The sequence below is a fragment of the Perognathus longimembris genome, chromosome 9 (genome assembly GCF_023159225.1).
Source record: "Perognathus longimembris pacificus isolate PPM17 chromosome 9, ASM2315922v1, whole genome shotgun sequence".
In the NCBI taxonomy this organism is placed as follows: Eukaryota; Metazoa; Chordata; class Mammalia; order Rodentia; family Heteromyidae; genus Perognathus; species Perognathus longimembris.
The window spans coordinates 11,706,283-11,719,255 of NC_063169.1; the positions used below are offsets into that span (position 1 = coordinate 11,706,283).

Sequence of the window (12,973 nt, forward strand, 5' to 3'; positions counted from 1 at the left end):
AAAGAGTGATAGAAGGAAGCTGCTTCCTGCCAGAGGCCAGGCAAGCAAAACACAGCACCTTGCAAATAGTTATTGTTTCCCCACAAGGAATGGGAGATTTAGCAAGGTGAGGTCACTTGCTGACAGCTATCCGTCCCCCACAAGCTGTCCCTGCACAAATAGGAAACCATGTGCCCAGGAGCCGAGGTCTGGAAATTATAGCTATCAAGATATGCCCTTGCAGATTTTGGAAAGACAGTGAACACAGATAACAGAAGTTTGAAATAGGGCAGCTGCAGCCTATGGGGGGAGAGGTTTGGGAACACTTCCTCATCCCTGTCACCTGTTGAATAATTTCTGGTCTTGAAAAGCAGAATTGAAGGACATTGAAATTCAGTGTACAACCGGGGACAAAGCAGAGCCATGGAGCAGAAAGCTCTTCCTGAGCCAAGGGTTAAGGCAGCGCTCTCTCTCTCTCTCTCTCTCTCTCTCTCTCTCTCTCTCTCTCTCTCTCACACACACACACACACACACACACACACACTGCAGAGCCAGGCCTAGGCCTCTCTGAGCTGGTCCCTGTTTCAGAGGCAGATGGAGCTTCCAGTGGCTGGCAAGTCACCTGTTGGACAGCAGCTCTAAAGTCAGTGTCCTGGCCCTGTCCTTTGCCAACACCCTGGAGAAGTACCACCCCGCCCAGCCCCACCATGGCCAAGACCATTCCTTTTCCTTCTTCTCAGTAGCATTAGGGACTCTAAAAAACCAGAGGGGTCCTCATAGGAGGGCTTACCTCAGCCAGGTGTGTGTGTGTGTGTGTGTGTGTGTGTGTGTGTGTGTGTGTGTGTGTGTGTTGCTCTAAATTTAATGTAGCTTCGTCTTGGTTTGAGGATTCTTTTTGTGCTATAAAATGATTCTGTGAGTACCACAGAAGTATAAGCAATTATTTTTAATTCTACAGAGTATGTTACTCTAATCAACAGAAATCAACTGATACTTCTTTAGCAAATGATTTTAATATTCTGAATGTTATGGCATTTGGTTAAAAATATGACAGAAATGAGAGGGACATTTTAATGATACTATCCATTTTTTAGACTCTGCTCCCTGAAGTTAGGGTTCTAAAGAGGAATTATTAAGTCTGGGAGGAACAAATTACATTCCATTTCTTTTGAACATCTTTGAGAAGAATAATGGTCAAGTTATTTTAGCTCCCGCTTCTTGAATTGCCTGCGCACTGGGTAATTTCTGGAAGCACTCAGCACACCCTGTGCTGGCTGTCACTCTCTCCGTATCATCTTCAGTCCTGGAGACGGGACCTGCCCCGCCCATCTTCCCGCTTCCCAGCAACCCTTTCTCCATTTCTGTGCTGCCTGGCTGATTTGAGCGTGCTTGCTTCTTCCCAGAATACCAGGCTAGCTTCCCTCTTGACGCTTCTGACCTCGTGTCCACTTGTGTTCCTAGTAGGTCAAGAGGCCAACCTGGCCAGGTAGTTTGTACCACCCGCTCTAGGCATAGCTCGCAATGATGAGTGAATCAGGCAATGGTCAGTGAGTCGATGCTAGTCTTAACGGCTTTGTTGAGATGTAATTCACATATCACAAAATTTAACCACTGAAAGCACACAGTTCAGTTGATTTTGCATACTCAACACAATCGACTTTTGACGATTTTTCACTACTCTAAAAGAAACCATGCACTCAGTAGGAATTACTCCTTGTTCCTGCCCCACCCTCAGGCAACAGTTTCAAACTCTACAGATTTGCTGCTTCTTTTATTATGTACATGGAGCAAGAGCGCTACGGCTAGCTTTTGCCACCTAGCACAGCATTTTCAAAATGTGTATCCATTTTGGAACAGAAATCACTACTCCATTTTTTGCTATGGAATAATACTTCATGATTTCCTCTTTTTTGGCTATGAATAATGCTACTAATATCCATTCACACGTTTTGCAGGGATCCAGAGTGTTGGAGAGTCCGGGTGTCCAGTGTTCACGCTGTCTCCGTAGCTGGGCCCCAGGGCTTCAGTCATCTCTAGCGCAACTTCCCAGCCCCGGCTGCTTACCGCCAAGTGCGTGAGCTAGACGCTTTCTACTCTCTCTTCACGACTATTAACCAGGCCCCTTTGTGTCTGATACATAAATGTCATTTGTCCTTGTCCTCTCATCCACCATGCTCTGGCTCATTTCCCCCCTCCCATGAGCCCTGCCTCCAGGGCATTTATGTTGTTGCCTTTTGATCTATCTTCTTTTTTAAAACATATTTTCTATAAATGTATTTAGATTTTGTGCTTCAGTTAAATACACACACACACACACTTAAGAATTCTTTTCTGGAGAAGGCACTGGTGGCTCACTCCTACAATCCTAGCTACTCAGGAGGCTGAGATCTGAGGATCACGGTTCAAAGCCAGCCTGGGCAAGAAAGTCTGTAAGACTCTTTATCTTCAGTAAACTACTCAGAAAAACCCAGAAGTAGTACTGTGGCTCAAGTGGTAGAGTGCCAGCCCTGAGCACAAAGAGGCTCAGGTTCAATGCCAAGGCCCTGAGTTCAAGCCCTAGCACTGGCAAAGTAGAGAGAGAGAGAGACAGAGACACAGAGACATTTTCTGTGTAGGCTTTCTAATTTTCTTCCAAGAGGATTCTTATTTTTCTTTACAGTATAAAATTCTTTGGGATTATCTATTTCAACTTTTCCTTATATTTCCACGACAATTATGAAGAACTTATAGTAATTGTAAGTTCTATTGTGTTACTATGCCCACAGGTTTAAAGGTAGTAAAAATTCAAACCTTTAGATTTGAAAACATACACACAAAGAAATCAACAAAAGGAGATGATATCCTGAGGGGAGGATTCCAGTGCTGTGACTTCTCTGAACAACTAAAGAACAGTTTAACAAAATGAACACCAGAAAACTGAAATACGTTCTGTCGGGGAGGTGCAGAAAGGGAAGGGTGCTGGTTCTGGGGCTTGAAGTCAGGGCCTGGCATTGTCCCTTCGCTTCTTCAGTGAAGGCGGGCGCTCTTCCACTTGAGACGCGGCGCAGCTCTACGTCCGGCCTTTTGGTGGTTAATTGGAGGTAAGAGTCTCAAGCTTCAAACTGCGATCCTCAGACCTCAGCCTCCCCAGTAGCTGGGAGTGCAAGTCACCGGTGCCAGCCAACAGAGATTCTGGGCTTTGTCCACGTTGCCAACACCGCCAGCTGCTCTTCCTACTGTGCCCTGCCTGCCAGAGGGGTCACCGCGTGCCAAGCCCGCTCACCCGCTGTCCCGAGGACCCGCTGGACCCACAGCACACAGGAGGACTGGTGTGCCCACTCCCTTACGCCCTCCAGCGTTTCTTAGGCCAGCTTTCATTCAGGGGGGCCGCTCGCGTGACTGCTGTTACAGCGAAGGTCCACGACCTGGGTCCAGGATCTAGGCCTTCTTCACAACACACATTTCCCAGCGGCTATCTTCAGCAAACCACAGATTGTCCTGGGGCCTGTTTCCTCACAGTTGGGATAATTCCCACCCCCTCCCTCAGAGAACGCTGTGGGGTGAACCCCAGGGTAGGAGTAAGTGCTTGGTAATATTGGCCAGTTTGTGGGGATGGAGATGAATGGCAGAAGAATCCAGGCCTCTAGAAGGAAAGGAACGAGGGCCAGAGATACCAGCGGTGTCTGGTACCCAAGTCTGTGGCCTGGGCGTCAGAACTCTTGAGTTTTACAGCAGAAGCCTATGCTCCCTTGAAAACGCTCCAGCCAAAGAACCTGACATCCCAGGGCAGGAGACCCAGCGGCGGCCCCGGCTCTCTATGCTGGCTAGCTGTGTAGCCGCAGGCACCAGCTCGATCTTCTACTGCATTAGAGTCCCATGGGAGGGGGGGGGCATTCATGAATATAAATGCCAGGCCCCGCCCCTGTACGGTGGCACCCGAAGCTCTGAGATGCACCTCCAGGAATGGGCAGCATCTGCGGTTCACAACCCCCCTGCTAATACTGTTCTCCTGTCAGTTTACTCCACTGACCACAAGATGGTGCTCTCTTTCTGGGAAATCTCTGATGTTCACCAAAGGGGCAACAACACTTGGTTTTCTATGCTAAGCAATCCGAAAAGAATGGGTTTGAAGCTGGGTGTCAGTGGCTCACACCTGTAATCCTAGCTGAGGTCTGGGGTTCACAGTTCAAAGCCAGCCAGCGCAGGAAAGTCCATGAGACTATCTCCAATTAACTACCTAAGGGCTGGAAGTGGACCTGTGGCTCAAGTGGTGGTCTTGAGGAAAACAACAACAACAACAACAACAAACGCTCAGGGACAGCCCCTCGGCCCTGAGTTCAAGCCCCAGGTCTGGCACAAAAAATTAAATACAATAAAAGAATGGGTTTGACTTCTCCAGCATCTCAGTAGACCATCTGCTACATACCTTTTGATACATATACAAGACACACAGGCACATTTACTATTCATCTTTTTACTCTCTTGGGATATTCACTATCTTTTCAGGGAAAAGAGACCTAGCATCTGTTAGGGAAAAGATACATCGCATCTTGGACACCAGTGGGTTGGGTGGATCCTGTTTTGCATTCCTCAGAGGGTAGGAATGCCAGAGCCCAGAGCTGCCCACTTAAGATCATGTGTATTGGTATCAATTACAACTAACATTCATTTTATCCTTGCAAAGTGGTCTTCACCAACTAGCCTCAAAATAATCTATGAAGTGGGCATTGTTAATCTTCTGGTTTATAAGATGATAAGACTGAGGCTTGAGCACTATCTTATTCACGGTCATAAAGTAGCTGGCAGAGCTGAATTTTCTAGCTCCAGATCCTGAGCACCTTCCCTTTGCAAAACAGAGTACAGTTGAGTCTGGAGAAGCTTGAAAATGCACCCAAGTAAGGATATTTCTCACTACAACCATTGGAAAACTTTCAAAAGAAAAACAAGACAGACAGACATCCTGGAACTTTGTGCCAGGAGACACAAGATGAAGAGATAGCTGTCTGACTGCACTGCGTGGCCCGTGGAGGGACAGCGGAGGGGCGGGGGGTGGGGGGTGCCCTGAGGAGGGGCTGAACCGAGGCAGCAGACTCTCAACGTCATCCTTTTTTCTGCCAGGAAAATCAACCACTATTTGATAATGGCCAAAGTTGAATCTTCATTCTGCCTCACTAGAAAATTGCAAACTCATTTCCAAAGAAAACCCATTTTCTACCAGTAATTGGTGTCATATAAGATCCGTGGCTCTAACAAAGATAACTTAAAATATTATTTACAGATCTGTTGTTACACAGATTATAATTGATCAAGAACCCCAGTGTCAGAGACACAGGCCTCCAATCCTTGGGGGTGCTTGTTTTTTCCAGTTTCAGATGTAGCTGCATATGTAGGCTCAAGCTAGATGGACCTGTGAATGCTGTTTTCAGGACAGAGGCAATGAAATGGAAAGTGTAAAAAATTCGTGTTTGGATCATTTTACTGACTACAATGTGCATGCCAGCAATTCCGTATTCTTTTTAGCCCTTTTCTGTGCTCCAGCCTCCCTGTCTATATAATGGCCATAAGAGTACTGAGTTCCGAGAAGGATCAAAAGAATTTATTTATTAAGTCCTTAGAACCATGCCACGCACATAGTCAGCATGTTTCTTAAATAAATAAGTAGATATGTGCATACCAGTTTATATATTTCACAAGAAACAATTTTAATTTATAAAACTTTCAAGTAATTTTAACTTCCCATAATCTGCACACTTGTAAGTACAAGAAATACACTTCAGAACGATTACAGTATTGCCTTATGATTAAAATATGAAATCCCACTGAAGATTCATAGATGTGACTAAAACAATACAATAGTTTTTCTGGCCTCAGAAATAAGTCCACCATGTTGTCTCATGACTACCATTACCAGCAAATAAATTCATACGATCTAAAGAAATACAAAAGTAATGCAGCAGTCAGGTTCTTAATTTCTTTTTCTTTTTGGCACGATTGGGGCTTGAAGTTAGGGCCTCACACTAGCTATCCAAGCTCTACCACTTGAGTCATGCTTCCAGCCCTTTTACTTTGTTAAAGAAAAGTCCCCGCCCCCCACTAGCCTCCTGTTAACTCTGAGAACTAGCAATCATTTTGGAGGATATTCTGGGCACATAGCGCTTTGCCCTGACTGCTGGCTTCCCTGATCTGGGTTTCTGAGAAGATAGGCCCTTCTTTCATCGCAGTCCTTGGCTCCGACCTCCATTTCTTAGCATGCATGTAAAGTGTTCCCAGTAAATACGTGTGCTCTCAGAGATTTATGTAACCTCAGGGACAAAAACTGGAGTGCTGAGAATGTGATAAGGACGTAGCTCAGAAGAAGACGCGTGGAAATATGCTTTCGGCCCTAGGGGTTGTTTTCAGGTCTCGTGTTGTACTACAAGTTGAACATCTCTACTTAGAAAACCTGACATTTGAAATGCTCCGAAATCTGAACCTTTTCAGCACAGACATGACATTCCAAGTGGAAAATTCCACGGCCTCCCTTGCATTTCTGGTCACAGTCAAAACGCAGGCACACTACAAATATTGTAGATAATTACTTTCAGGCTATGTGTATGGGGTTTACATAAACCATAAACTCATGTTGTGTTCAGACTGGGGCCCTATCCTCAAGATATTTCATTACAAATATGCAAATATTCCAAAGTCTGATGTTAGAAATTCAAAGCACTTGGGGTCCCAAGCACTTCAGATAAAGCATATTCAACCTGTACTCCTCTTTTAATAGAACTACCATATTGTTTTCTGGTAATAGCTAATAATTAGGAGTTTTGTTTTTTTCTTGCGTGCTGTTTTGTGAACCAATCTTTGGAGATCAGGATGAATGAAGATGAAACTCCTTCCTCTTCCTTGCTGATAACTAGATCAAGCCAGCCTTACCTTTCAGTCCTGCTCTACACAGCCCCTCCTCCAGCTCAGAAAGCCTTTTCTACCACAGCCCAGGCCACCAGCCCAGGGAGGTGGGAGAAGAAGAAGAATAGGGGCACATCTCCCAGTTATTTTGCTATAGCTTCACCTATGGACACAACAGGTTAAAAGCTGTTTAAACTCCTTAGCACCAAGATGAGATAGGGCAGCTACACTGAAAATTACATAGGCATCTGTGCACTCAACCAGGGCCTAAGGTTTCATCACTTCTGAAAAAAAAAATCCCAAATATCTCAACTCAAATGAACTGTTTCAAGAGCACTTGAGTGGAGCACTCTTCTACATACACCAACAAATTCAGAGATTACATAGCTCCCATTTCTATTAATCATTCTATCCATCTATCTGTCCATACCATCTTTTCAAGGTACAGAATAGTTATCAGAGGAATGTGAAAAGAAAAGGCGAAGTTTAAGGCTAGAGGTTTGGCTAAGTGGTACAGTATGTCTAGCATGCCAGTACTACACAAGGGAGATTAAGATTAAAACAATAAAGGTAAACATTTACATCTATTTAGTCAAAGAAATGGTGTATTTACAAAAGTGTAAATACATCAATATTAATTTAATTAATCAATAGTAAACACGATCTCTTTTTATTAAAACAAAAAGAAATAGTAGGACGCAGTACCATAGAAGAGATAGCAGGAAGTTTTCGGTATCAACTGTGAATTTCTGGGGTTGTTTCTGGTTTTGTCAGTCATGGATGGGGCTGAGCCTTGTTCTTCTGAGTCATTGCTGCACTTCCATTTTTCTGATGGTTAATTGAAGAGTCTCACAGACTTTTCTAGGGGATGGTTTTGAACCACAATCCTCAGATCTCAGCCTCCTGAGGAACAAGGATTACAGGCGTGAGCCGCCAGTGTCTGGCTTGTAAACTGTGAATTTCAAGTCAAGCAACTTCACTTCTGAAGCTTCAGCTTTTGAAGCTTCCTTACCTCAAGGATGTTATACTCAATTTCTAGGACTACTTTTTACACTGGCCTAATATAGATACCTATTGTTTTTTTTTTTTAAACAATGTTTAATATTATTTTGCACAAGGGAACTTCTTTTTTTTTTTTTTGGCCAGTCCTGGGCCTTGGACTCAGGGCCTGAGCACTGTCCCTGGCTTCTTCCCACTCAAGGCTAGCACTCTGCCACTTGAGCCACAGCGCCGCTTCTGGCCGTTTTCTGCATATGTGGTGCTGGGGAATCGAACCTAGGGCCTCATGTATCCGAGGCAGGCACTCTTGCCACTAGGCTATATCCCCAGCCCCATACCTATTGTTAATAGTTTTACTTAAAGCAATTAAGATGCATGCTTAATTAACAAATGGGAATTTTGTGTGTGTGTGTGTGTGTGTGTGTGTGTGTGTGTGTGTGTGTGTGTGTTTGCCAGTTCTGGGGCTTGAACTCAGAGCCTGGGCACTGTCACGGAGCTTTCTTGCTCAAGATTAGTGCTCTACCACTTGAGCCACAGCTCTGCTTCCCCTCGTTCCACTTTTTTTCTGGTTAAGTAAAAATAAAAGTCTCATAGACTTTCCTGCCCTGGATGACTTCAAACCGCAATCCTCAGATCTCAGCCTCCTGAGTAGCTAGGATTATAGGCACGAGCCACCAGTACCCAGCTGGCAATATTTTATTTAATGCTTTCCCAGGTGGTTTTCTATTTATTAACAGGTCTTCAGAGGCAAGGGAAAGGGCAAGGGCAAGGGGCAGCAGCTTGCAATGTCAGCTAGTATAGGTGGATGGTGGGAAGGAGCCTGCTATCCCTGAGGGCCTGGCTGGTCTCAGATAAGCTCCATTCTGCAGCTGGCATGTCCACGTCTTCATTTCTTCCCATACTCTCGTACCTGCCTTCCCACTGGCTGGCAGTCAGGGATCTGCCTGCAAAGCTGCCTGTTGGTTCACATTTGGCACTTGCTCCTTATTAACACCATAACACTGGATTTGTCCAGTTATTTCTGCATACACATGAGGTCCAGCCCCTGGCTGCCAAGCATGATCTCAAGATTAAAACAAAACTCTCCCTAGCAGGAGGAAACCCCGAAGACCTGGGGGGCTTACTGTAATTCACAGCCAACTCTCCTCCATATATATATCCATATTCTAAAATGTTATTCCCTTCAGTTTATAGAAAGATCAGAAAAGTTTGTTTTTAAGTAAAATGTATGGTTCCTCTCCCCTTATACAGATGTACTTCTTAAGAACTACAAGCATACAAGCAATGCGAGAAATATCCACACATCCTACATTTACTATGTGTTCGCATGTTCAAGGTTCGTTCAGGTGGCTTCATGGGAAGCTAACATGTCTGGTTTGACAGTACTCTTCAGGAGTGATGTTTATAGTATTGTAGTGCAGAATAAATAAGGCCAAATAAATAGGCAAAAAAGTAGACCTATAAAAATGGTAAGACTTTAACTTACTAATCCACTACATCTTTGACAGCAATGTTAGATTAAAATGGTCCAGAGGACAAAGTGCATAATTAATGATGAGAAAATGGTTCTTTCAAGTCTTACAATACAAAGTTCTCCCTGGATTAGCCATTTGTCTACTTTTATTCATGCGAAAGTGACAGTTACTTCTTGCTTCTCTCCCCTTCATTCCAGTACTGTTCAGTCTGCATTTCTGTGAGTCGGGAAACGGTGCGCTGAAAAGCAAAGATTTCCTCTTCTCCAGTAAACATGGAGAGCCCTTCTGCTGATTCCTGGTTACAAAAACAGACAAAAACAAAAAGCTTAGCACCTATTAAGCCCACCCAAATGAAAACTTATGGAAATTGCTTTTTAAGAAAAGCTTTGAGTTAACCTATTTAAATTTTAAAATTGCTGTATGATTTCTTTATATACAATCTCTTAAGACTACAGCATCAACAGATCAAAACTGTGAGGCCATAAAGAGAACTAACTGCCAGGAAAAGCTGCAGCTCCTTACACCAAATGTGCTTCTGCCCCTGAGGCTGGAAGACTGAAGTCTTCATTCTTGGAGTTCATGTTGGTTTTACATCTTGACATCAGCTTGCTCCCTCTAAAGTCTTCATAGCCTGTTACCCACAAATATTCCTGCAGTATTTGCTAAAAGAAGATTGGGAGATGACTCATGGATTCCTTTTTTCATCCTTCCTAGGTACTTCTTGGATCTGGACTAACTTAGCCCACACTCTTGGATACTGTGTAGTGCACTGCAGATTTAGCAATCATGAAGAACATCCAGAAAAGCATGGTATAGCAGGGCAAGCCTGAAACCCGAAAGTTCCCTAGCATCCAGCTGTGGCCCATCCTTGCTCAGCAGTGTCTCTCTGGGCCCATTAGTCCATCTCTCTGGAATTCACTCTTTCCAAAGACAAAGTCTTGGGCTCACTGAGTAATTCCTTCTACTCTTAAATGGTAATTCTCTAAAGTTATTGAGAAGAAGTCTGCTACACTTGAGTGAAAAGAAGGCAGCAGATCAATGGTTAACTATCTGAATTCTTCCTTCAAAATGTAACATGTATCAAACCAAAACAATTAAGCTGTTTTATAATAAAAAGAGATTATGCTAATATCACCTACCTGGCTCAGTCCCAAATCATCCATCAGTATTCTGCTTTGCTCCAACACACTGCCATCATGTTGATACAAAAATAAGCTTGATATAGGAGTCGATGCAGAACAAATTATGCGCACCTGTAATAGAGGAAAATAAGTAGATGGTATTGCTCTTTACATTTCCCAAGTTGAAAGTAGGAAAATTTTCTCACAAGATAAAAAAAAAGTGCTTTTCCTTCACAAAGGGAGCTTGGATCTCTGCTTTCAAAATGTCCATAATTTTTTCCAATAGTTTGTACTTAAGAGATGCATTAAAACAGAATAGTAGTTTTCCAAATATTTCTACATGGGCTATACCCCACTGCAAAGCACAGGGCACAGGTTTTATTGGGAGACTGCAGGCCTGCAGAGGCCGCAGCTCAGGACATCAGGCAGGCCTTCTGGGGCTAAGCTCAATGTTCTTTCCATTGCTGCTATGGTTTACATGCTTGTGTGTCATCCAAAATTCATGTTGAAACTTATCCATCATGTAGTCTTATTAAGATGTAGGGACTTTAGAGGATGACTGAGCCATGAGGACTCCACAAACATCTGTCTGAGCTTTCTTTCTTTCTTTCTTTCTTTCTTTCTTTCTTTCTTTCTTTCTTTCTTTCTTTCTTTCTTTCTTTCTTTCTTTCTTTCTTTCTTTCTTTCTTTCTTTCTTTCTTTCTTTCTTTCTTTCTTTCTTTCTTTCTTTCTTTCTTTCTTTCTTTCTTTCTTTCTTTCTTTCTTTCTTTCTTTCTTTCTTTCTTTTTTTTTTTTTTTTCCCCCCAGTCCTAAGTCTTGAACTCAGGGGTTAGGTACTATCCCTGAGCCTGTTTGTGCTCAAAGCTAGTGCTCTACCACTGGAGCCATGGCACCACTTCTGGCTTTTTTTCTGAGTAGTTAATTGGAGATAAGAGTCTGATGGACTTTTCTGCCCGCTGGCTTCGAACCATGATCCTCAGATCGCAGCCTCCAAAGTAGCTTAAGATTACAAGCATGAGCCTTGGCACTCAGCTCCTACCTGAGCTTTGATCTTAGACTTTATACCCTCCTGAACTGTGAGAAATAAATTCCTTTTATTTATAATTTGCCCAGCATGTGATTATTTTGTTACAGAAGCACAAACAAGATAGGACAATTACACTTGGCTGTTGACATTTATATGTCTCTGTGGAGCTGGTCACTGTGTGTGTTGGCTCCCGGATACACTGTAAAACAGGTAGTTATAACTTTACCGAATAGCTGACAGCCAAATTCGGCGCATGACTCCTTTACCCCTAGATTCTAGAACCTACATTTATATCTGCAGCCTGTCAGTACATTCTTCAAAAAGACTAGGCATGTGATAGACAGATAGATAGATAGATAATTATAAATGGCTTTTATATATTGCATGTTCACCAGTTTAAATGCAAAACGTATTCTTCAAATAACATGCTAATATTCTTCTTTCAAAAACATGCTAATATTTGGGACTCACCTTCACATATCCAAATGGCTTTCTACTACCACTGAAAAATTATGTTAGTCACAAATTATATCTTTTTTCACTATTTAGATGATAGTACCTTTATTTTACAATCTCCTGTGACTGTATTCTAGAATACTGTTTAATGCTCTCAATTTCTGAAATAAGATAACTTGGGCTATACTTTAATACAGTGTATGATTTCTAGATATGTAATTTAGTTGGAGCTGATGTTGAAAGCAGTTTGTGTATGCCATCATATTGCCAGTCCTGGGGCTTGAACTCAGGGCCTGAGCACTGTCCCTGGCTCCTTTTGCTCAAGGCTAGCACTCTACCACTTGAGCCACAGCGCCACTTCCGGCTTCTTGGTGGTTAATTGGAGATAAAAAATCTCAACAGAGGGGCTGGGGATATGGCCTAGTGGCAAGAGCGCTTGCCTCGTATACATGAGGCCCTCGGTTCAATTCCCCAGCACCACATATACAGAAAAATGGCCAGAAGTGGCGCTGCGGCTCAAGTGGCAGAGTGCTAGCCTTGAGCAAAAAGAAGCCAGGGACAGTGCTCAGGCCCTGAGTCCAAGCCCCAGGACTGGCCAAAAAAAAAAAAAAAAAAATCTCAACAGACTTTTCCATCTGGAAAAGTGGCTTCGAACCACAAAACCACAATCCTCAGATCTCAGCCTCCTGTGTAGCTAGGAAACAGACATGAGCCACCAGTGCTCAGCCAAATCTAGAGTTTTAGGTAGCTCAGATGCAGGTGGTTCTTAGAGGAATTCTCTGGGCCAACTCTCAAACCTTCCCCCCAAGATAAGTGCAATCTTTCCTGAATTCCTTAGCTCAGGTGCCTCTCAGTGTCTGAAAGGTCATCTCATAGTGGTGACTGGCCACTGACCTCTGGACATGTGATTCTGTTTCCTGCCTTTGGATCGTAAGTTTGCGAAGGCAGGCACCCTATCCAGCATCACTTGCCATTGAGTTTCTCGTACTCACTTCTAGTTTCTAGTTCTCACTCTCGGCATCATAAACATTGTTGAGTGAGTCAGA

General features: G+C 43.5%; 1 protein-coding gene and 1 long non-coding RNA gene across 2 annotated transcripts in view; both read right to left on the reverse strand.

The window, feature by feature from the left end:
• Positions 1-7,005: 7,005 nt before the first annotated feature.
• LOC125357075 lies at positions 7,006-8,262 on the reverse strand. Its single transcript, XR_007212058.1, has 2 exons — positions 8,187-8,262; positions 7,006-7,920 (listed from the first exon to the last, which is right to left on the reverse strand). It is a non-coding gene; the product is annotated as an uncharacterized LOC125357075 (long non-coding RNA).
• Positions 8,263-9,309: 1,047 nt separating this feature from the next.
• Positions 9,310-12,973, reverse strand: part of Afg1l (AFG1 like ATPase) — a 151,792-nt gene continuing 148,128 nt past the window's right edge. The window contains exons 12-13 of the mRNA XM_048353731.1: positions 10,463-10,576; positions 9,310-9,618 (exon numbers count right to left, since the gene is read on the reverse strand). Of these exons, the coding sequence (XP_048209688.1) occupies positions 9,490-9,618; positions 10,463-10,576 (243 nt within the window). The 3' untranslated portion in view covers positions 9,310-9,489. The remainder of the gene's footprint in view (positions 9,619-10,462; positions 10,577-12,973) is intronic.